Source organism: Silurus aristotelis, assembly GCF_946808225.1.
Source record: "Silurus aristotelis genome assembly, chromosome: 8".
Classification (NCBI taxonomy): Eukaryota; Metazoa; Chordata; class Actinopteri; order Siluriformes; family Siluridae; genus Silurus; species Silurus aristotelis.
The window spans coordinates 3,278,892-3,302,856 of NC_139581.1; the positions used below are offsets into that span (position 1 = coordinate 3,278,892).

Sequence of the window (23,965 nt, forward strand, 5' to 3'; positions counted from 1 at the left end):
AAAACAAAAGTGTTGCATTTATAATTTTGTTCAGTATAGTTGACACCTCCTGAGTGATTGCCTATTTTCAAGATGTGCAACTTGCTGCTGTTCGAGCTCGGCTGCGTTTGCCCACTACCTTCCTGCCCAGGTGCTGTCAAACGGGCTGTTCTGGAGCAAAACTGTGGTAGCTCAGTGGAGGCTGTGTGCAATGCAAGAGATATGCTCGAACGGGAGCTGCGTGGCCCTTGCAATCATGTTATGCATTATCAGTGGTCAGTGTGATCATTTTATTTTTAATGTTCCACTGTCTGGCAACTTGCAGAAAGTGCTCAGTGCAAACATCAGCATAGTGCCTCTCGTCTGTCTTCATAACGTTCAAATCATGCAACTGAAGTTTCCAGTGTGCCAAGTTTAAAGTGCTGTGACCCCCAGGTACCTATGGTTATTGAGGGAAGTCCATTAGTCTCCGGTAAGCACAACTGTGTTTGTCTGTCTCAATGTCTCCTCAACTTTAGCTTTCTCCTCTTCATACAAGTTGTAAATCTTGCCTGTAACGGTAGCTTTCAAAGGTAGTTCATAATTGAAACTGGAGTTTGCCAAAAGGCACCCGAAGGACTCTGACCATGAGAAACAACGATTAAACTTTGGATAAAATTTTTGGCCTGAATGCCATCACCTGGCCAATACCATCCCTACAGTGAAGCATGGTGGTGGCAGCATCATGCTGTAGGGATGTTTTTTAGCAGCAGGGACTGGGAGACGAGTTAGGATTGAGGGAAAGAGGAATGCAGCAATATAGAGACATCCTTGATAAAAACCTGCTCCAGAGCACTCTGGACCTCAGACTGGGTCCAAAGTTCATCAACAGGACAACAACCCTCAGCACACAGCCAAGATAACAAAGGAGTGGCTACAGGACTCTATGAATGTCCTTGAGAGGCCCAGCCAGAGCCCAGACTTGAACCCGATTGAACGTCTCTGGAGACATCTGAAAATGGCTGTGCAACGACGCTCCCCATTCAACCTGATGGAGCTTTAAAGGTTCTGCAAAGAAGAATAGGAGAAATAGGTGATGACATGTTTGTAGCATCCTATTTAAAAAGACTAAACACCTAATTAAAACAGACCAAGGCAGGTAAAACACTTGCATAATTTAGGCTATAAATATATTGCAGTAATGTTCTAGGCATAATTGCATTAATAGAAAGCCGTATGTAGCATTGTACCTGATCTCACTCGACTGGTCTTATCACCATTAATTAGAGTCATAATTCGCTGTTGGTAAATTACCTCTCCAACAGAAAGCAATCCATTCATTAGATCATTTCGTGCCACAATTCACAAGGAATAAGTGCAGCAATGTGCCACAGCAGGTTCCTGCCAAGAAATGGGTTTTTGGCATTAAAGGTCTAAGAAGAAATGCTTTTTAAATACATAAATAACTAGTAATAATCAAAATATAGAGACCACAAACAGTAATTCTTCAGTCACAGCACCAAGCCACCAAGTCACTATCTAACTATGTGGATTAGAGGTCACTAAAACTATTGCATCTGGTTTCACCAATCTATAATATTGATTTCTGACCATTTTTAAGTGCGTTGCTCTACTGGAGGAACTAACGTGAATGCAACCTAAAGGTGTTTCAAATTATGATGAAGGTCATTAAAAAGTCATGGAGGTGCTTTCCCAATGATTTTTACATACACACCCATGTAATGACCTGCACATAGTTATAATAGTTTATAAACATCCTACTTTTTCCAGTAATAGCACAAAGGTTAACAGATTCAGAGTGATTCTGCCATCTAGACTGGTAGAAAATGCTGCCCAGTTATCAGGTCACGGGTACCAGAACAATATGTAGACAAAGAGTCATAGACAAAGAGTCTACTCATCGATTATAAGAGGATGGAGAAGAAAAGGAAGGGCTAATGATCCAAAGTACACCACATTAATCTGGATTATTCTGGACAATCTGGACCAATCTGAAACATGGAAGGTATGCAGAGTGAATTATTTAAAAATTGTGTAACTGTGTAAAAGCTAATGGACCTGATTATAAATATATTTCATGTGTTTCTGAGTAGATTTTGTTTCCTGCAAGAGCTTCGAACTATGGTCTAGTAGAGTAAACTGTAATGAGTCAGTACACATCAACAATAATGGAACTGTAATGAATGGACATTCGGTTACACCCAATGAGGATGGGTTCCCTTTTGAGTCTGGTTCCTCTCCAGGTTTCTTCCTCATTCCATCTCAGGGACGTTTACAATTTTTATTTTTACCACAATTGCCATTGGCTTGCTCATGAGGGATAAACTTATAAGGAACAAAATTACAACAGGCCAGCATCAGCTTCAGTGTCAGCTTAAATAAGTTTAACTCGACCGAATTTGCATCTTGCCCACACAATCAAAGTTTGATTTTAGTATTTTAGACAAAGAGAAAAATGACATAGAAAAACCCAGCATGATTTCTAAGGGTGGCAGCCTACAGCCAATGAACAACGATCAGACTGCAGCACTCCTACCAAAGCCCCGCCCCTAACCAAATCCCCACCCCTAACCAAAGCCCCACCCCAGCGGCACAGAATAGTTTTTCACCTCTAACACACATTACATTCCGTTTGACACGCTTACAAACATTAGCTCCATACTGGCTTATTTTTTTAGTTCCACTTTTCTCTCTTTGTGATTGTTGTGCAGCAGCTAACAAATGCCGACAATACATTTTATCACACTTTATTCAACTGCCGTTGCAACTTTACATGTGTAATATGTTTTTTTAAACCTTTAAACAAGCATAGTGCTGCATGTGTCTATAGAGATGCTGCTGATAGCAAATTGGAGGCTATGGCTAATTTCAGTTTACCCTCCACAACCCTCCTCCTCAGTCTCCAAAAAGTGACCCAAAGCAGACTCATCTCCTGGCTGTTTCAGCCCCAGTTCGGAGTGAATGAATTAGATTTTTCCGTTCATTTTACAGTACAGACCAAAAGTTTGGACACAAAATGTCATATTGTAGGTTCTTCAAAGTAGCCACCTTTTGCTTTGATTACTGCTTTGCACACTCTTGGCATTCTCTTGATGAGCTTCAAGAGGTAGTCACCTGAAATGGTCTTCCAACAGTCTTGAAGGAGTTCCCCCCGAGAGATGCTTGGCACTTGTTGGCCCTTTTGCCTTCACTCTGCGGTCCAGCTCACCCCTAAACCATCTCGATTGGGTTCAGGTCCGGTGACTGTGGAGGCCAGGTCATCTGGCGCAGCACCCCATCACTCTCCTTCTTGGTCAAATAGCCCTTGAAGCCTTCAGTGTGACTCTACAATTTACATAGTCATGAAAATAAAGAAAACTCTTTGAATGAGAAGGTGTGTCCAAACATTCGGTCTGTACTGTATGTAATCAGTTGAATTTGTGCCAATTTAATCAATTACTCAATTTAATCAATGCAATATGTTTTACATTCATTTGTGTACTTTTTCCTTTTTGTTTTTACCCTAAACTCTTAGAACCCGCCTGTCGCACATTCTGCACACGTTCCTTGTGATTTGCCGCATTATGGCAGCAAATGAACGGAATGCTTTTAGTCAAGATAGAATTTACAGTGTGTTGTGATTATAGGTTATAATAAATCAAATAATTATTATTATGTAACAAATCAAATAATAAGTTTGAACCAGTAGACGAGAATGTAGATGTTGCACAGCGTTACTACGTTACGCTTTCTATTAATGCAACAATGCCTAGAAAACTACTGCACCCAAACCATACTTTTCTAGTTTACCCATCTGGTATTTTGCGTTGTATTTGTTTTTTTTGCCCTAAACTTACATGAACCCATTGATCAATCCAACACCTGTGTAAGAAAAAATGATGAGGACAAAACGATGATCGTAATGAAGAAGTTTATAACAGCGTAGCAGTGACAAAAAAAAAGCACTTTGGGTTCATCGGAGTCAGAAAGAACCCAGAACAAACTCTGCCCAGATATTTTATATTGTTCTTCCCTTTGAAGTATAGACTGGAGTTATCCTTTAAATGTAAATTAGATGTAGGATATGCATGAAGTAACAACTGGATGGGTAAAGGAACAACTGGCCAGGAGAGGGTATTGTTTAAATGATAATCATGGTCTCAGACACCTTTTGGTTAGAGATGGTCCTTGATGGCTTGCTGTCTCTCCCAGACTGATTCAATTAAGACTATGATTAGGATTGATACAACTGAAATTCTATGTCAGACTACGGTAATTTCCGGACTATAAAGCGCACCCAAATATAAGCCGCACCCACTGAATTTTACAAAGATTTTTATTTTGAACATAAATAAGCCACACCAGTCAATAAGCCTACATTGAAACTAATGAACTTTACACAGGCTTTAATAAAAGACAGTGTCTGTTACACGGCTTGTATCTAAACAGTAGCCTACCAAGAAAGTCATTGTTCACTGTCTTCCTCCTTCCTTTCACAACTATTTCTCTCGGGAGTTTATCTTTTGGCATCGTCGTGCGTTTAAAAATCACCACCGGTGAAGCTTTTCTCCCGATGCCGTGCTGCTCAGAACACAGGTGAAGTGTGTTTTCATCCCCGGTTGTTTTCAGCGTGACGAATGATTCACATTTCCTGTAGACAGTCCGAGCGAGCGGCAGGTCAAACGTCAGAGGAACCCCATCCATATTTATGATGTGGTGCGGCCCGATTCAGTGGGAGCGCATCTGATTTAATATAAAGAGTTTCATTGGTTCACCAGAACCCGTTCAGCAAATTCATTAGTCTAATGATATGGGGCTCAGTTTTTTGGCGGCATGAAGCTTGTGAAACCGGGAAAAACCCAGGAAAAATCTATTAATTAGCCACTTTATTGTTTAAACCGCAGCTTTCAAAGCGTGGAAAAAAGCCTGGAAAATACGGTACATAATTACTTTTGTGGAATTTAAGCCGTTTTGCGGATGAGTATAATTTGCTATAGCGTGGGGTGGAATCTGGACTGAGGCAGTCTGTAATTCTTCTAACACCTTTTTATGGAATGTTGCTGCGCCCATTCCTCGTGCTTTGAAGCAGTTTGGCAGCAAATTACTGGGGTGTTTTCTATTAGCGATAAAATTTTACAATAACAATGAAGCATGACTATAATTCTTGACTGTAACTAAAACAAATGATATGTTCAAACCAGAAGAGTGAGTAAATAAATCATGCACAATGCTAGTTATTTACACAAAACAAACCCTGGGGTTTATTTACACTGTATGAACCAAGGCTTTTGTGACCACATTAGATTCACATGTGCTTTCTAGGACCATTACGCAAGTCCTCGTTTGCTGTTATAATAAACTCCACTCTTCTGAGAAGATGTTCCACTAGATTTTGTGGAGATTTGTGAAAGATTCTTTTGGCTATAAGGGTGATAGTGAAGTCATGTAGGTGAGGCCTGGAGTGCAGTCAGCAGTTCAAATTATTCTAAAGGTGTTCAATAGGGTTGAGGTCAGAGCTCTATAGAAGGAGATCTTCCTCATCTTCCAACCCAATATAAAGCATATCTTCATAGAACTGGCTTTTTGGAACAGGTCTGGCTCTTCTAAAAATTTACACCTGGTACAATTGTGTGCCTCTACCTTTGTGGTAAAAGTTTGTGGAAGAACCATTGCCTACACACAAACATTGATATTTAGTTGTACCTCTATGGCTTTAATTTTGGAATGCATTTGTTATTTTGATACTCTTATACAATGTCACAATTTATTTGTGTCCAGAATTGCATTAAGTTCTTGCCAAAAGCTTGTATTGATGACTTAAGAGTCTAACCACTCCATAAAGTCTTCCTCAGGACATCCCAAAGATTCTCAAAAGGGTTAAGGTCTGGACTTTGTGGTGGCCGGTCCATGTTTGATGTCCCATGCTCCCAGATCCACTCATTCACAATTTAAGGCCAAACCTGGCATTGTGATCTTGGAATATGCCCATGACACCAGGGAAGAAAAACATTAATTGATGGAAAAATCTGGCCATTCAGTAATTTAATATACACATAACATTGCTGAATCTGGACCTGACCAACTGAAGCAACCTCAAATCATAACACTGCCCCCACAAAATTCCATGTTAGGCACTACACATGACTGATGCATCACTTCATCTACCTCTGTTCTTACCATGATCCACCCATCACTCATTCAGCCACAAGGGTGTTAGTACAGTCAGGTATTTATGCAGGTGAGGTGAAAGGGCCTGGTTCCCATTTTCAAGATCTTCCACATACTTCCAACCCATGTAAATCATGAAAGATTTTCATGGAGCTGTCTTTTTGTACAGGGGCATTGTCATGCTGAAATAGGTTTGGCTCTCCAAGTTCATGTGAAGGAAATATTTAATGCTAAATTATGCTTAAAACATCCTATACAATTGTGTGCCACCAACTTTTGACTAATACATTGGGGTAGAACCACAAATGGCTGGAAAAGTCAGGCATCCCGATTCTTTTGTCCATATAGTGTGTATACTAATGTATACACGGTTTCTACATTTTATGAATGCATTATTACATTTAAGATCCTGCCTTGTTATATTTGTGTTAAATTTGTTGTATAGAATGAGTCATTTTAATATGCCAAATTAAAAAAAATTTAATCTCAGGGTATTTCATATGGACCTCAACGATCAATGTTGCACAATTTGTTTTCTTTTTTATCACGACTTATTTGCTGTTTACATGCATGTAATATCAGTCATGAACAGAAAAATAATATATCCCTGTGTCTACCAAGCAAAACAATAAGAAACATTTCATATTGTAAATTTCATTTACAGAAAATCCGCAAAGAGTTTTTCCTCCAGTTTAGTCAGCAAGGCATCTCATGGTTGACTTCCTTTACTAAGAGAATAAAGACGAAGGCATGTGAAATATAATAATAAAAAAAAGGTCAAGATACATTAGTCTGAAAAACATTTACATAACATAAAATTACATAAGGAAGGTGAGAGGCATTTCTTTTAAACTTCTAACTACTTCCTCTAAACCCTCCATCAGAAAAGATAAAGGAATGAGATATTGCTCATCATTATATAACTCAATAGATTTACTTTCTGTTTCTCAGTTAAACAATCTAAGTTTTTAAACTCTTCTTTGATTTATATTTTTCTCTCAATTCGTTTTACTGACTTACAGTCCTGACTTATACTGGACAATGGATTTAATTGCTCAGAGACATGAAGAAATACATAAATACTGAGCTGTCCTCATTTGTATATAGATTTTTTTCATTGTATAGTTTGAAGCACACTACATTTTTACAGGTTTGTGACTTTTTCTATGTCATGTGCATTAAAAAACTCCTAAATAATTTCTAAGCCAACTACCACAAACAACACATTCAATTCATTTCAATTCAATTCAATTCAATTCAATTCAATTCAATTCAATTCAATTCAATTCAGTTCAATTTAGCTTTATTTGTACAACACACTTAACAACTGACATTGTGCCAAAGCAGCTTTACAGAGATAAATAGGTTATAAAGTAGAGTAAAGTTCAGTACCTATAAGTTTGTTTATTATAAGTTTACCCTTAATGGTCAAACCAGTGGTGACTGTGGCAGTAAAAACTCCCTTGAATGGTGTGATTAAGAAACCTTGAAAGGAACCATCAGTGGTGGGCAAAGTACACAAACCATGTCGTTAAGTTAAAGTAGATCCACTCGGTAAAATATGGCTCTAGTAAAAGTAAGTGTCCCTTTTAACTTTCACTTGAGAAAAGGTACAAAAGTAAAGTATTTGCCTTCAAATGTACTTAAGTATCCAAAGTACTGTGATTTATTATCAAGTCAAGTCAAGTCAAGTTTATTTCTATTGCGCTTTTTACAACAGATGTTTCTCAAAGCAGCTTTACAGAAATCAACAGTGAAGGTGAATGGTGTGCATTTATCCCTGATGAGCAGCCGTAGCGACTATTATGGCTGTAATGTCCTATTTGTCACAAGACTCTTGTTAAATAGACTCGGTTGATTGGTGGATTGCTGCGTGTTTGATCAGTTAAGTTTTTATCCTCATAAAAAAAAAAAAAAAAAAAAAAGGAACGACTGATTCGCAAAATGTAGTTGAGTAAAAAGTAAAATATTTCACTTCAAAATGTAGTGAAGTTACAGTGAAAGTCTCAGCTAAAGGAAATACTTCAGTAAAGATACATGAAAAAACTACTTAAGTACAGTTTTACTTCCTAACTATCCACCACTAGTCTGTAAACCAGACTCAAATAGGAACCAATCCTTATCTGGGTGGAACCGAATGTCAATTATTTTACAGTTCCATCATTGTTGAGGTGATGAGGTGTACTGCCTAATCACAGTTTCTCTAATAGACCATAGTTTGAAGCTTTTGCAGGAAAAAAATCTACTCCGAAACACATAAAATATATTTATAATCAGGTCCATTAGCTTTTACACAGTTACACAATTATAATATCATTCACTCTGTATCTCCTCCATGTTGGACAGAATAATATGGTGTGCTTAGGATCATTAGCTCTTCCTTTCCTTTCCTTTTCTTTCCTATTCTCTTTTACTTGTATGGTTCTGGTACCAGTGAATCTTGTTTTCAGATCTGGGCAGTTTTTCGACCAGTCTAGACGGCCAAATCGACCTGAATCTGTTCACCTTTGTGCAATTACTAGGCAATAAATCAGTACTCATACAGTAGGATTTTTATAAACTATTATAACTATGTGCAGGGCATTACATGGGTGTGTATGTAAAATCATTGCAAAAGCACCTCCATGACCTTTCATTACCTTTGTCATAATTTGTAAAATTTTTGTGCCACCACCTACATTAGTTCCACTTAGTACAGCAACGCACTTTAAAACACAATGGTTTAGTGACCTCTAATCCACATAGCTAGATGAACTGCTTGGTGCTGTGAATGAAGAATTTGTTTGTGGTATGTAAAAATGTCATAATTTTATGTTAATATCCACCATTATCATTATCAAAATAATAGAGTTGCACTTTGAAGACTCACACAATGTTTCACTGACCTTAGATCCACATAGGAGGTGGTGCCAAAAAGTTACAAAATTAGCTCTGTTGAAAAAAAAAAAACAACTTTATTTGTTTATGTTTTTACACTATTACCTTCAAAATAGTCCCCATGCTCCCACTTATATGTGTCCTGGAAGTCATTTTCGAAGTGTCTCAAGCACCTTCTGCAATTTGGTGTCAAAATGGCGACCTGCTTGCGAAGTCCGCAGGTATCAGAAGGTCTTCCTGATATCTCGTCGTCTTCCAGCGATGTTTTTCCGCTCTTAAAGCGAGCACCACTCAAAATATCTCAAACGACTCGTCGCAGCATCGACTTAAATTTTTTAAAAGTCTCTGTGGGAGATTTGCCCAGTTTCACGCAGAATTTCCCGTTTGCTCATTGTTCTAGCTTGATCAAATCACACACATGGTAACGCACGTGGTCAGAATAGCACCAGTTAGAACCATTAGTCTCAAACCTTTTTGATACCACCTCGTATCCAGAGGAACTGTTTTGTGTAGATACCCAAATGAAACTCTGGAAATAATTTTTGAAGACTCATGAATTGAGATCTTACCTTAGCAACATTATGCTTTCTCTTAATGCATTTATGCCTAGAAAATGATTGTGCTTTATTTATAGTCTAAATTATACACCTGTTTTACCTGCTTTGGTTTGGTTTTCTATTAGATGTTTATGGTGGAAGTTCGATATCAACTCGAACAACTCCATATCTTCTCTTTTGGACTGCAGATCATGTTCCAACACAATAAAACAGTGCATTCGGCAGTTCTTTTGAGCTAAATGTGGGGAAGTGGTGGCTCCAGTGGTTAAGGTGCTGGATTACTGATCGGAAGGTCGGGGGTTCAAGCCCCGGTATTGCCAAGCTGCCACTCTTGGGCCCTTGAGCAAGGCCCTTAACCCTCTGTGTGCTCCAGGGGCGCCGTATCATGGCCGACCCTGCGCTCTGACCCCAGCTTCCAAGCAAGCTGGGATATACGAAGAACAACATTTCACTGTGCTGTAATGTATATGTGACAAATAAAGGCTATTCTATTCTGGCTATTCCATTATTAAATTGTCATGACATCATGACCAGTAGAAATAAAGTCATTAAATGCAGACAGGCTGTAAAGTTCCTCATATTTTTGAAAAATCAAACTTAATATTTATTTTAATGTAGAGTGTATGTACATTTACTAGACACACATGGCTTTTGATTTTTTATTTCATTTGCATACATAATAGTAATAGTTTCCTAGAATATTCTAAGTCAAATTAAGCAAATGCCAGTTTCCAGAGGTTTCGGAGAAAAACAGTAAGAAGATTAATAGGAAAAGACGGCAAGACTAACCAAAGGTTTGGGAAGTGGGAATTCCTTTAGCTGCAACTGCTATGCAACTAGTACTAGTATTACTACTACTACTACTACTACTACTACTACTACTACTACTACTAATAATAATAATAATAATAATTATAATAATTCATAAACAAGTACAGACAAAAATCTATTTTACTGTGTGTATGTGTGAGAAGATTTTTAAAAACCAGCATCATGTGATTTCCACCTTTGGAGAGATGTCACTATACTAGGGCTAAACTAAGGTTTGTTTGTTTGTTTGTTTGCTGCTGCTGCTGTTGTGCAGTGTTCTCTGTTTATATCCTCTAGGCTACATCTTTTCTCACATTGCATGTATTTGATTATTGGTCAAAAGTTGGAAGACTTTTTGTCAGAAGGTTGTTGAAACCCCTTCACAGCCAAGCTGCCTGTACTGGGCCCCTTGAGCAAGGCCCCTAACTTGCTCATTTGTATAAATAATTGCAAGCCACTCTGGATAAACATTTCTGTGAAATGCCATAAATTTCAGTCAAGTTACTAGTGGGGTTTGAGTTTTGATTGCAAACAAAACAAACGGTTTGGTACTGTAAATCCCAGTACCTTCTGGTGTAAAATGCCGTCCCACATTGCTGTCATAATATAATAAATGTATTTAACTGGATCCAAAAGCAAAGCAATCATAGTAATGTTCTGAGTTCTTAACATAAAAACAATTTACATTTAATGTATTTTTGACTGATGCCCCTACAATGATCTAATTTATACAGCTGAGGAGTTACAGGTTAAGGATTTAGCTCAAAAGCCCCAAATTGACAGCTTGGTGGTGCTGGGATTCAAACTCATGACCTTCTGATTAGACACTCATAGACTGAGCTACCGCTACCATTTTAGCTAATCGAGAGAATCAGCACTTGGTCCAGTGAAGAGAAATGACAAGACTAAATATATATTAAACATCATTAAGTCGTTTTTTTACCCCAACCGCTCTAAAGACAAGTTTGGAAATACAGGTATGTTAATATTGCAGTATTTTGTTAAATATTCCGTAGCTCCTGTTCTTCAGAGGGCGAGGTTCAGAATGCTGACGTTGAAGCCTTGTTAGTCTCCGAATATTTCCTCATGGTACCTGTTCTCAACCTCAAAACAGAACACATGTTACTTAGCATTTTATACAGGAGGATTAGAACAATATAAGAAAAAGGCAACAAAAGACGCTGTTATATTTAATAAATATCATTGTAATAAGAACGAACATCCATTCGTATTCTGTAGGAGACAATGAATAGCATCAAGGCCAAGAGTTAGAAGGAGACAGGACAGTTTAAATATTAGCAGGACACCATATGGACAGAAGTTTGTGTACATCGGACCACAAGATTAGTTTGTGCTTTTTAAACATCCCATTCAACATTTAGTTGCTTTTATGATCTCAACTCTTCTGTGAAGATGTTTCACTAGAATTTGAAGTGTACTTATGGAGATGTGTGTGAGATTTATTCAGCCACAAGGGTATTTAGTAAAGTACTGTATGTAGGTGAGATGAGGAAGCCTGGAGTGCTGTCAGTGCTCTAGTTTATCCCAAAGGTGTACAATGAGGTGGAAGTGAGCACTCTATAGCAGGCCAGCAAGATCTTGGGGTGACTGTAGCAAGGAAAAACTCCCTTAGATGGTTTAAGGAAGAAACCTTAAGAAGAACCAGACTCAAAATGGAACCCATCCTCATTAGGGTGACATCATGATTGTGATTATAAATCATTAAAACATCAATAAATCGTCCACCCCAACCCATGTAAAGCATATCTTCCTGGAGCTGCCTTTGTTTAAAGAACCATGGTCATGCTGGAAAAGGTTTGGTTCTTCAGGTGGACCAAATGTGGAATTTGGATGTTCAAAAATCATATACATATAATATGGTCAGATGTCCAAAAACCTTTGACAATACAGTGTAGCTGATGTGACCAAATCTGAATCGAATCTAAAAATCAAGAAATGGAACACATTTAAAAAGGCTGGTGGATAACCAAGAGAAGATGTGTCCTGCTGCACCTTTAACTGATCCAGATATTCCCCAGCTTGGACAAGGGTTATGCCCAAACGATTACCCAGGATCTCTTGTATAGTGTGTGCAACATCTCGAGCCATGCTCATGCCACCACATACATAAAGATGTCCAGTGCTCTGGTACAAGACCTGCCAAACCTCTTCACTAAGCTGCTTCTTCAAGACATCTTGAACATACACCTGGGGCCCAAGAAATGTATAATTAATTATAATGCTCAATAAAGGAACATGTTTAAAACAGGTGCAGGTGAATAGTTAGATTGAAAGTGTTATTAGTAAAATTGGGTTTAGTTTTTGGTGGTAAGAAGTGAGATATACCTTGGGGAGCCCAGCCTGGCAAGAGTACGCTGGAATAATGCTCTCCAGCGTGCCATTTACTCTCATGTCCAAAGCCTCGTCTTTATAAAGATGATCCATGTCGACTGCATGACATCCAAACACCAGCGTCATTGGAATGCCCTTCAGGCCTTTCAGACAAAATGTACACACCCTATTACACATCTGATACAATGGTTAACTAATAAACTTGAATTCTCTTTCAGCCAATTGCCTTCTCTAAATGTGGATCGCGCAGTACCGGTTGTTTTCATGTCATGGAAGCGCTGTTGCCAGAAACTCCTGAAAGGTGCAATACCACTGCCTGCTCCAATCAGCATAGTAGGAGAACTTGGATCTGATGGAAGGTGGAACCTGCTGGATCTATAGAAGAACAATAAAGAAACACTAGAAAACACATCATAACTGTTTACACAATGAAGGCGTGGAAAATGCCTGAGCACCTGTGAATAAAGCAGGGAACAAGTTGGCCCTCTTTGAGAGCGTTGAGCCATGTGCTGCAGACACCATAATGCAGAGGACCTTTTCCATCTGGAATAAAAAAAAAAAGCTTCACAAGTTCAGAGTTTTATGCTTTTCATGCCACAGAATTATGTAAGAATGCACTACTGATGCCATGAAAGGGGTTTCTTTATTGTGGCATTGTTCTTCCTTTACCCTGTGTACGGTAATTGACCACTGACACGGTGAGGTGCAGCTCGTGAGGGTGGAGGTCTGGGGAGGAGCTGACAGAGTAGAGGCGGGGCTTTAGGAGAGGTAGCTGGCTGAGGAGGAAGGCTGCAGAAAGCTCCAGGGAAGGAAACTCTTCGAGAACCTCCAGGAAATTGGGCGTACTAAATGCTTTCCATTCTGAGTAGCACTTGAAGTCCTGCAGAAAGGTGCAAGTAAAAATAATGCAAAAAAAAGTTACTTTTCTTCAAGGACTCTCATTTGTCTTTAAAAAAAAAAAAAAGTGATATCAAGTTGAGAAAATTAATTGTCAAACCCTGCAATTAATGCATACTTTGACAGGTCAACTGTTTTCCAAATTGTTAGCTTTATCAGTTTCAGAATCTCCACTAGACTTTGTAGTGTGCTTGTGGAGATGTGTGTGAAGACCACTCTAGATCTTCTACTCCAACCGTTTTAAAACATGGGGCATTGTCATGCTGAATCAGGTTTTGCTCTCCAAGTTCCAATGAAGGGAAAATTTCATGCTACCACATCCAAAAACATTCAATATCACTGTGTGCCTCCAACTTTGTAACATTTTGAGGAAAAACTTAGTTTCCTCTGAACAACTTAAACTGCTGTAGATTTAGTTTTAAAGATTATTTCATTGGGAGCGTTTCAGGGTTTAAGTTACCCTTGCAAGAGTCATCAGGCGTTGCCGGTCCTCCTCCTGTTTAGCCATTAGTGAGAGCTTGTGCAAAAAGCTTTGAGAAGGTGGGGTGGTAATGTCCAAGAGGTATGTAAAAGCCTTGGCGAAAGGGCATGCTGGGATTCGTGAATCTGTTTGCCATTTTGCGCTTGCTGCCGAACAAGAAAGGAGAAATCATACAGGAGAATTTCGTAATCAATAATAAGTTGGTAATGTAATTTAGATTAATAGTGACCATTACCAGAGCAGGTCTCAGGTAGGTATTCAAGTTGGATGCTCTGATTGGTGGGAGGGGCATTAGGGAGACGCTTCAGAATCCCCCTCACCAGTTCAGGGGAATTCCCAGGAAAAACACCTACATGGTCACCTGGAGCATAGTTCAAAGCCTCTTTTTTGTTATCTCCAACTTCCAGTTCAACCAGTAAAGTACAGCAGCTGAAAACAATGGCACATTGACAACGCATAAGAAAAAATACGTTCAAATTGATGCACCATTTTGTGGAGTCCTAAGAGGCCATGCATTATAATATTTTTTTCTTTCTTGTTTTTTTGTGATCACAACTGAATTTTCAGTAATTTGACAAGTCGTTATCTCGTGATCATGACTCAGGGTCGCTGTGTATTGTCTTCGATGATAAAGTTGCAGACATGACTGCCTTCTTCTCAAGTTTTGCAATCACGAGAAAACAATGCTTGTTAAGCCAAGAGCACGAAAATATTAATTTGTGATCTCAAGAAAACAACTTTTATGTCGATATCACAAGAACATAAAGCTGCCTATTGAAAAAAACTACTCCTTTTATATCTGGATCACGAACAAAGCAACTTTTGTTATGTCGAGATCACGAGAAAACAAATTGTTATTTCGAGATCACGAGACAACAACTCGTGTTATGTCCAGATCAGAAAAAAAATAAAGTTGTGATACAAGAAAACAAATGTTTTATGTCACTTTTCTACGTCGCTCCGGACAAGGGCGTCTGCTAAATGTGAATGTCGATGTAAATAATGAGTAAACAACTTTTTTTTGTTTAAGATATTGAGAAAGTTACGATAACGAGAAAACCACTTTTGTTATGTCTAGATCACAAGAAAATGAAGTTGTGCTAATGAAAAAAAAAATTTTTATGTCTAGATCACGGAAAAAAAAAAAACATTTTTGTTATATTGAGATCACGAGAAAACGAATCATTATTTCGAGATCACGAGACAACAACTCTTGTTATGTCTAGATCATGAAAAATTTGACAAGGGCATCTGCTAAATGTGAATGTCGATGTAAATAATGAGTAAAGAACTTTTTTTTAAGGTTAAGATTATGAGAAAGTCACGATAACAAGAAAACCTTTTGTTGTGTCTAGATCAGAAGAAAATGAAGTTGTGATAACTAGAAAACAACTCTTGTTATGTCTAGATCAGGAAAAAATTAAGTTGTGATCACGAGAAAACCTTGTTATGTTGAGATCACAAGCAAATTCACTTAAAAACGAGAAAACTACTTTTGTTATTTCAAGATCACCAGAACATTAAGTCGTGATCACGAGAGAGCAAGAAAGAAAAATATATTATAATGCATCTTAGGACCTCCATAGCCTTTTACTGCAGTTGGAGGGGTCTAAGTTTGCTGAGTCAACCTTGATCGTGAACTTTGTAGATTCTTTCTTTTCTTTAGCTTCATGTTGAACACCGTCTTAGAGTGGAGTGCAGAAAGAGCTGGGCAAAAAGGCAACAAACAGACATCTTAAACTTTAGAATAATATTTTTTCCTACTGTAACCACCAGTAAGAACTTTTAGAAATGATACATGATACCTCTTATGCGTTCAAAGGAGCTGCTGTCAGGCTGCACCCGGTGTCTTAGTGGGTCCCAGCTGTCTTTTAGATGCTCTGCCCATAAGACAGGACTCTCAATCCCAAACTCCTCACATGCAGCCTACAAAAGTACCACGATTTTTATGAACCACAATCAATTAGTAGTTAATGTGATTTCCTGTTTATTTAAGGTGACTATTGAACCTTGAACATGGTGCAAGCCCAGATGGAGAAGGCCTCTTCCTGCCCGTTAAGCTCATCTCCTTCTCCTATTGAAGTCACTCGTTTGGCGCCCAATTCCGCAAGCTTTTCATCCACAGCATGGGCAAACGCGCAAAACTGCGGGTACATGCGGGATCCAAGGCCAAAAACACTGTACCTGTGTAATAGAATGAGATTAAATCACCATCCAGATCATGGGGGGAAAATCCTTTTAACAAGTGTCAGAGAATACAAACCGGAATTTGTTTTTGAGTTTTTTTGTGCTGAAAAGGTGATTCTTGAACATCTTCAAAAGAAGGGGGAAAAAATGTAAATATACATTGTATATGTGGTATTGAAAGTCATAATAAAATAAGATGCTCAATGAGAATCATCTGAATACCTTCTCGAGCACATGAGCATGATATTTTTGTGATCTACTTTGAAGCTCAGTAGTTAAAGCTGGATTACCGATCAGAAGGTTAGGGGTTCAAGCCCAATTATTTCCAAACTACTACTCTTAGGGCTCTTGAGCAAGGCCTTTTACCCTCTGTGCTCTAGGGATGCTGTATCATGGCTGACCCTGAGCTCTGACCCCAGCTTCCTAACATCTCTGGGATATGTATGTGGGAAATATAGAGCCATATGCTTTGCAACTTTGGTCAAACTCTGACCAAACTATGGTGAGTGCTTCAGGATTCCTATCAACTGCAAAGTTGTGGAATCGTCTCATCTTTGGTTTAATAATTAGACATTTTATGTACATTTATACAACACCAACAGGGTGTTTTTTTAAGTTGCCAGTGTGTAAGCTGCAGCATTTGGGATGATCATCCAATCTTTACACTAACAGCTGATACATCTGGTCCAATGTCAAGAGTGATGGACATTATCATTATTATCAATGGACAGGCCCCTCATGGGTACTATTAAATGATGTTGTATTCTGAGAGGTCTGTTCTGCCCTGACCTGGGTGCCCCAGTGCAACTTTTTTCAATGCTATGATGGGCCCCAGTTTGGTACCTACAGTGCAGTGACCATCTTTTAAAACATTTCTGGTTAAACAGTTTTCAGGTCGTCCCCTGTAATTTAAAAAATACAGTACATAATTTAGCACAAAAAAAAATGTACAGTACCGTAATGTATAAACTTTACAGTATATAAGCTTGTGGCCGTAGGCTTGTGGACAAGCGGCAGTTTGCGAGTGAAGGGCAAAGCCGAACGCACTGACACAGGAAAAAGGAGAGAGAAAAGAGCTAAATTGGACTTTGGAAAACCAAAAACACACAAAAAAAAGGAGGAAGATGCGTACATACATCCTTGCAGCATTCCAACATGTAGTATGAAGATTAAAACGTGGCGTGAAAATTGTAATTTTTTTTTTATGTTTTCATATCGCCATCGTAAGATCGAAAAATCATGTCAAACCATTGTAACTCGGGGACTACCTGTATTCAAGGACGCAAGCCTCATGGGTCATGTGATTTTCTCATAGGTCATGGCATGTTCATACATACATGGACATGAAGATATTCAGATGTTCTCACCAGCGTTTATCCGGAGTCCATACCTGTCCATTTCCTGGGGAGTCCCCATTACCGAATGTGCTGGCCACCACCATTACGAGACACTCTTTCTCAAGGTCCAGGAAATTATAGTCCTCCATGCAGAGTAGCTATAACCCAAACATACAAGAAAAGAAATGTCCACACCACATCATGTCTACAGGCCATTTTCATATCCGTCCTTTGAAGGTATGAATCTTTTACCCTGGGGTTAAACGCACAACTGAGCATTGATTTGAGCTTTTTGGCAAAGGTCTGTGATCTTCCTGTTTCTGTAGCGTAGAGGATGGTGCAGGGGACTCTCTTTACTAACACAGATTTCATCAGTATTTGAGAGAAAACCGCTGCCCTGGACCGAGAGAATGCACAATAATGACTTGCAAACATTCAATTAAAGCGAATAACTGATGACTTTATATATTGGCATGTGGACATGGATATGGTGGATGAAGAGCATTCACCTTATCAGACCTTTAAAGCTTAATTTTCTTTGCTTGTTCAGTTGTTTCTTTTCATCCTTCCATACATGCGTTAACCAAGGATCAGGCTTTAAAGGAAAAAAAAAGATAATGACCATCACAAGACCTGTGAACTTTATGAAGAGGATTAAAGAAGATTGTTGAAATTTGCAGAAAATCGATGTGTCTGTTGTTTGTTATAATGTTAACCCACATGTTTTCTTAAATAATGACGTTCATCTTTGTACCTGGTAGTAGTAGAAGGGGGACTGGATGTAGCTGATCATCTCCTGGTGGAACACAGGGGTCAGAGAACCAGACATGGGAGGCACCAGCCAGATCCAGTCAGCAGGACAACCACCACGAAGACGTAATTCAGTCTCCATGTGCTTCATGAAGGACTCGGTGGAAGAATGGTGGTCTGTGATTGTCACCTTGTTTTTCTGCAACACAAGACAGGGAGGAACTTAGTACATCTCTTACACATTATAAAAAAAGGCTTTCTTTTGTGTACATAATGGTCAAGAGCTTTGTACCTGAAAACTGTGAATCACAGCAACATTGACGGCAACCAGAGCCTCATCCTTCCACAGTGATGACAGCTTGTGTGTATCTAAACCCATACAGCGTCCAACTTTCTGTAGAAGGAAAAAAGCATTACAAACAGATTTTAGTTTAATCCTTATCTAAACTTCTGTATCGTCCCATTTTAAGTGAACTGGGTTCACCTCCAGCATGTTGTAGCGCTGAGAATCGCAGAAGTCCCTCACACCAATCTCAGTGCCCATGTACCAGCCATTAAAGGGGCATGCTGTGAACTCAAGACCCCCGATCTCCAGCAACATGTTGGACACTGCAGGTACAGCGTACCATCTCAGGTTCAAGTCTTTAAACCATTCATACCTGGATGAAGAGAAGGCATCAATCAGTGTTGAACATCTAAAGTATATAAAATTTCATACACTATAAGAGCAAAAGTATTTGGACACCTGACTTTTTTAACCATATGTGGTTCTTCCCCAAATTGTGACCACAAAATATGAAGGCACAAAATTGTATAGGATGTCTTTGGATGTACTGCCATTACATTTGTCATTTAATTGAACTTGGAAGCCCAAACCTGTTCCAGCATGGTGATGCCCGTGTGCACAAAGTGAGCTTCTTGAAGATCTGCTTTACATGCTTTGAAGAGAAAGATCTTGAGTGGCCTGCTATAGATCTCTGATCTCATCCCTACTGAACACCTTTAAGAAGAATGTGAACGCTGACTGCACCCCAGGTCTCCTCACCTACATCAGTACCTGCCTTTCGTAACACTCTTGTGGCTGATGAACACATATCTTTAAGCACACTCCAATATTTTGTGGAACATCTTCCCAGAAGAGTGGAGGAAATTATAAGAACAAATAGAGACTTTCATTCATTCATTCATTCATTTTCTCCCGCTTATCCGTAATTCGGGTCGCGGGGGCAGCAGTCTAAGCAGACCCCCGCCTTCGACTGCTGCCCAATCCTCACAGCACCGTCCCTTACGGTCCCTCCTGCAGGTGGTGAGCCCACGGGAAGGCGGCCCCACGTCACTCCGACGTCACGGACCTTGATATTTCCCTTGTAAGAGACCCCCGGAGCATAGAGGGTTAAGGGCCTTGCTCAAGGGCCCAAGAGTGGCAGCTTGGCGATACCGGGGCTCGAACCCCAGACCTTCCGATCGGCAACCCAGCGCCTTAACCGCTGGAGCCACCACTCCCCCCAAATAGAGACTTAGAATCTATCAAAAGTGCTCCAAGTAAGGAACAGTGGTAAAATTTGATGCATGTGGGGAGCGAAGGCTGGTCCGTGTGGTCCGAGCTAACAGACGAGCTCCCGTAGCTCAAATTGCTGAAGAAGTTAATTATGTTAATGATCCACGGGTCACGACTGTTTTGGCAGCAAAGAAGACCAATATTCGGCAGGTGGTCACAATGTTATGCTGATCGATGTATTCCCAAGAAAGTCCATTTCAGTTCCTAGAAGCAACACTACAAAATATGTCGTTCAAACAGGGGGAATAATTATGCAAAGCTTTGTAGGTCTTGTCTGACAGCAAAGGAATGTCCAAGAACGTTACTAAGATGGCTATCGACTGGATGGAATTTACTAGAAGCATTTTGGTCACACTCTGTTATTGTTGATAGTTGAGTCTTGTAGGCTCCAGCACTCAGCACTTCACTGGTTCCCAAGAAAGCTAACATGGTATTAGGGTCATTTTGTTATGTTCTCATGAATGAATGGGGCAATTGGGTGGTTTAATTAAGCGCAAAAATGGCATGTTCCACTTATCCCTGATCTTTATGTTTGAAGGATTTGTTGATTTAACGTTTCTGCTACAGCAGGCTCTTCAGAAGCACAAGAATGACTGGGAACGCTTGTGTTTTCAGAGCCTGGATTTACTTGGATTTCCAACATTAAGATTAAAGCAAGCAACGCAAGAAACCTTCAGCACAACAATGTAGAATCGTGGTGCTTTTTTAAATTATATTTATATCTATTATGCACGGTACTGCAGGCTTTGTTAAAAAATCCTGGCTTGGTCTTTCACATTTAAAATACTAACATAATATTAAACCAATCTAATAAACCCCAAATCCTCTTGTTTAGAAGCAAGTTAGAGCTATTATGGAAACCATGAAAGGTTTATAAGGTGTTAATTGCTTACCTTGGATGCTCTATTTGAACCTCCAGTATCAACTCTGCTGGAATTTCGTACAGCTCAGGATCTTCTCCGTTGGCCTGCAGGAGCAGTGGCAGAACATCAAAGGGCCCGTACTTTGGTGTCCATCCAAGTTGGACACAAATCTGTTAAAAGGCAGTTTTTTTTTTATTTAACAAGCAGTAATTGAACTCAGATCGAAAAGAGTTTAGTGTGTGACTTGTGGATACCTCGGTGAATTCAACGTTAGCGGGGTCTCCTATAATTCGTCCGTCCTCTATCGGATAGCCAGCGTATCGAATGAGTTGACTGTTCCAAACTCGGAAATCATGCTGTCTGTCTGTTCTTTGAGGAAACACGGTTATAGCTGACCTGTAAAATAATAACAGTTTCTGTATACACAGCATGGGTTCATTCTCAAATCTGATTGGTCAGAGAGTATAATGAGGCTTTCTTTTTTTTTTCACTCACAGAGACTTGTATAGCCAAAAATAACATACAGTCTCTTCTGAAAGTATTAAAATGCCAAGACCCATTCTTTGGTTATCGGGAAATGGTAGCTCTCTGGTTAAGATGTTGGACTTCTGATTGGAAGCGTTCTAAGATGCCACTGTTGGACCCTTGAGCAAGGCCCTTAAGCCTTAACTGCTTATTAGTATAAATAAGATATATAAGTCCATCTGGATGAGATCATCTGCCAAATGCGTTAAATGTAAAGTTTTGCTACAGCAAAAAGGTTTGGGATTGACATTAAAAGTTTAGTATGAGATGATCTCTCAGGATTTTGGATCATGTGACTGATTTGACTGATATTTTCAACATTTAATATTTGAATGATTTAAGGCCTAAGCTCATTGTGAAACCCAGAGAACAATCTATGGTAGAAAAGTCATTTTAAAGCTGAGTGAAGATGGAAAATTGGCAATGAAACAAATTGGCATTGGCAATCATTTGGAATTTGCTGAAAAAGAAAGAAGAGCAACAACAGCAGTGGGAATCATGGTGGAAGCTAAGCAAATAAACCTGTATGTAACAGGTGTTTAAGTGTTAAGTGCCCTGTTTTTTTCCTGTTAGATTGATTGTTTCAGCAATTGATTTGAGCTCTGGTTTTGACTTGTAAAGACTGCAAATGTTGGATAAACCAATGCTGGATAAACCCACATGAAAACCAGAGGGCTGTACAACATGCAGCTGAAAAAGAAGGAAAGCTAATCAGAGACATAGCGAAAACATTGGGAATATCCTATATAACATGGAATGGAATGTCCTCAACAAGACAAAAACTGCTGGTGTACTAACAGACCATCACTGAACATGTCTGCCTAGAAACACTGTAAGAAATGTAAAAAAAATTACCAAAAGCAACATCAGTGACATCACCGACAATATCCACCAATCAGGGGTGAAGGTATCACAATCCATTGTTAAGTTTGAGAGCAGAAATATAAAGGCCATACCACAAGGCCATACCCATCAGCATTTGTAATCAGAAGGCCAGATAGAAAGTCACAAAGTTTTGGAACAGATATTAAGCTCAAACAATGTGTGGAGAAGGAAAGGATCTGCTTATGATCCAGAACATACACTTAATTAAAAAAAATATTGGGACACCTGACTTTTTTAGCCATACCTTCCCAAACTGTTACTATAAAGATGGGGGCACACAGTTGTATAGATGCTTTTGGATGCAGTAGCATGACATTTTCCCTTCACTTGAGCTAGAAGACCCAAACCTGTTCCAGCATGACAATGGCCTTTTTAAAAAAAAGTCAGCTTTTTGAAGATGTAGTGCCAATGGGGTGGGGTGGAAGTTCTTCAGTGGCCTTCTATAGAGCTCTGACCTCAACCTTAAGATGTTGAGGTTTATTTGTAGCTATTATATATATATATATTTTTATATATATATATATATATATATATATATATATATATATATATATATATATATATATATATATATATATATATATATATAAAAACACTAATAATAATATCACCGTAACCTGCATACCTTAGGCTTCCTCCATTAGAAGCAAATTGAAGATGAGCACACAGAAACTGGAACATGTCCTTTGCTGTTCTGCATTCCCGTGCATCAAACACCTGGAGTGAAGCAAATTTTCTCATAAGAAAATGGCCATCAGCCTGAATGTTCAGTAGGAGCTTCAAAAGTGTCAGACCTGCAAATTGGACCATTGGATCCTGCCAATGCACCTGGGCGCATTCCTCCAAGCCTGCCTGGCTCCAAACGCCAGCTCTTCAGTAGTGAGCTGATAAGATCCGGTGACATCAATCTCTTGAGCAACCTCATTAACCCGGGCCAAATGCTCGTCTATTTTAGAGCTGGGTTAAATGATGAATACAAACAAGCTGCAGTTAGGCTTGTCGCCCAGATCATGCTTTCAATATATAAATGATCCGAGCAGCTATTAAATGTAATCTAATGGCCAATTTTCTCCCAGAGTTGTGTGATTGAAAATAAAACAATCAGGCAGAACATCCTCAGCTTGGCAGCAATGTTAAACAAAGCATAGATGTAAATATACGAACTGATAATGCTTACCTTTTAAAGGATTTGTGGTACTCGTTAATGAAGTCGATTGCCTGTGCAATGAGTTTATTGGTTGAAGGAGGGGAAGCGGGAGGAGGGCGAGTTAGAGACTTCGGATTCAATATGGAGCCCTCGCACACTTTCGGCTTGCAGCACAGACCCTGGAATTTCAAACACAACGCTCACAGATCAGGAGAATGGCAAAAGTTAGAATTGATTGAGGTGTTTAGAATGCATGCTACGATATAAACAGCTTAAAGCATGCCAAAATAGTATAGAATAATCATTTAACTTATGCAAAACTTCAGCTCAAGCAGTGAACCTTTGGGTTGTTAAAAATCAAAAAGCCAGCTCCATGAAGATCTGCTTTACATAGATTGGAGTGGAGGATCTCCTGCTATAGAGATCTGAACTCAACACTATTAAACATGATGAATGTGAATGCTGACTGCACCCCCAGGCCTCATCACCTTCCCACCTCCATCAGCACCTGACTTTACTAACACCCTTGTGGCCGAACGAATCTCACACAAATCTGTACAAGCACACTTTAAAATCTAAAACATCTTCCCAGAAGAGTAGGGGTTATTATAAC

At 39.2% G+C, this 23,965-nt stretch overlaps 1 protein-coding gene across 1 annotated transcript; it reads right to left on the minus strand.

Moving 5' to 3' along the window:
- Positions 1-10,667: 10,667 nt before the first annotated feature.
- Positions 10,668-23,067, minus strand: LOC310730033 (nitric oxide synthase, inducible-like). Its single transcript, XM_083548774.1, has 22 exons — positions 23,000-23,067; positions 22,831-22,922; positions 21,050-21,191; positions 20,826-20,965; positions 18,859-19,033; positions 18,667-18,768; positions 18,379-18,573; positions 18,134-18,219; positions 17,877-18,021; positions 17,678-17,782; positions 16,364-16,413; positions 16,110-16,284; positions 15,906-16,026; positions 15,729-15,807; positions 14,336-14,529; positions 14,080-14,246; positions 13,392-13,602; positions 13,178-13,265; positions 12,976-13,097; positions 12,717-12,865; positions 12,384-12,578; positions 10,668-11,474 (listed from the first exon to the last, which is right to left on the minus strand). The coding sequence occupies exons 2-22, from the start codon at positions 22,884-22,886 to the stop codon at positions 11,436-11,438; spliced, it is 2,736 nt and encodes a 911-aa protein (XP_083404900.1). The 5' UTR covers positions 22,887-22,922; positions 23,000-23,067; the 3' UTR covers positions 10,668-11,435.
- Between the last annotated feature and the right edge of the window lie 898 nt (positions 23,068-23,965).

What these genes read in the sequence shown, in the direction of transcription:
- LOC310730033 (XM_083548774.1), bottom strand. Translation starts at nt 22,886, where the DNA reads ATGTTCCAGTTTCTGTGTGCTCATCTTCAATTTGCTTCTAATGGAGGA. An exon ending in TCTAATGGAGGAAGCCTAAG is followed by an intron (nt 21,192 to 22,830) that starts GTATGCAGGTTA and finishes ATTATTTTACAG; the next exon opens with GTCAGCTATAACCGTGTTTC. An exon ending in GTTCAAATAGAGCATCCAAG is followed by an intron (nt 19,034 to 20,825) that starts GTAAGCAATTAA and finishes CTCTTCATCCAG; the next exon opens with GTATGAATGGTTTAAAGACT.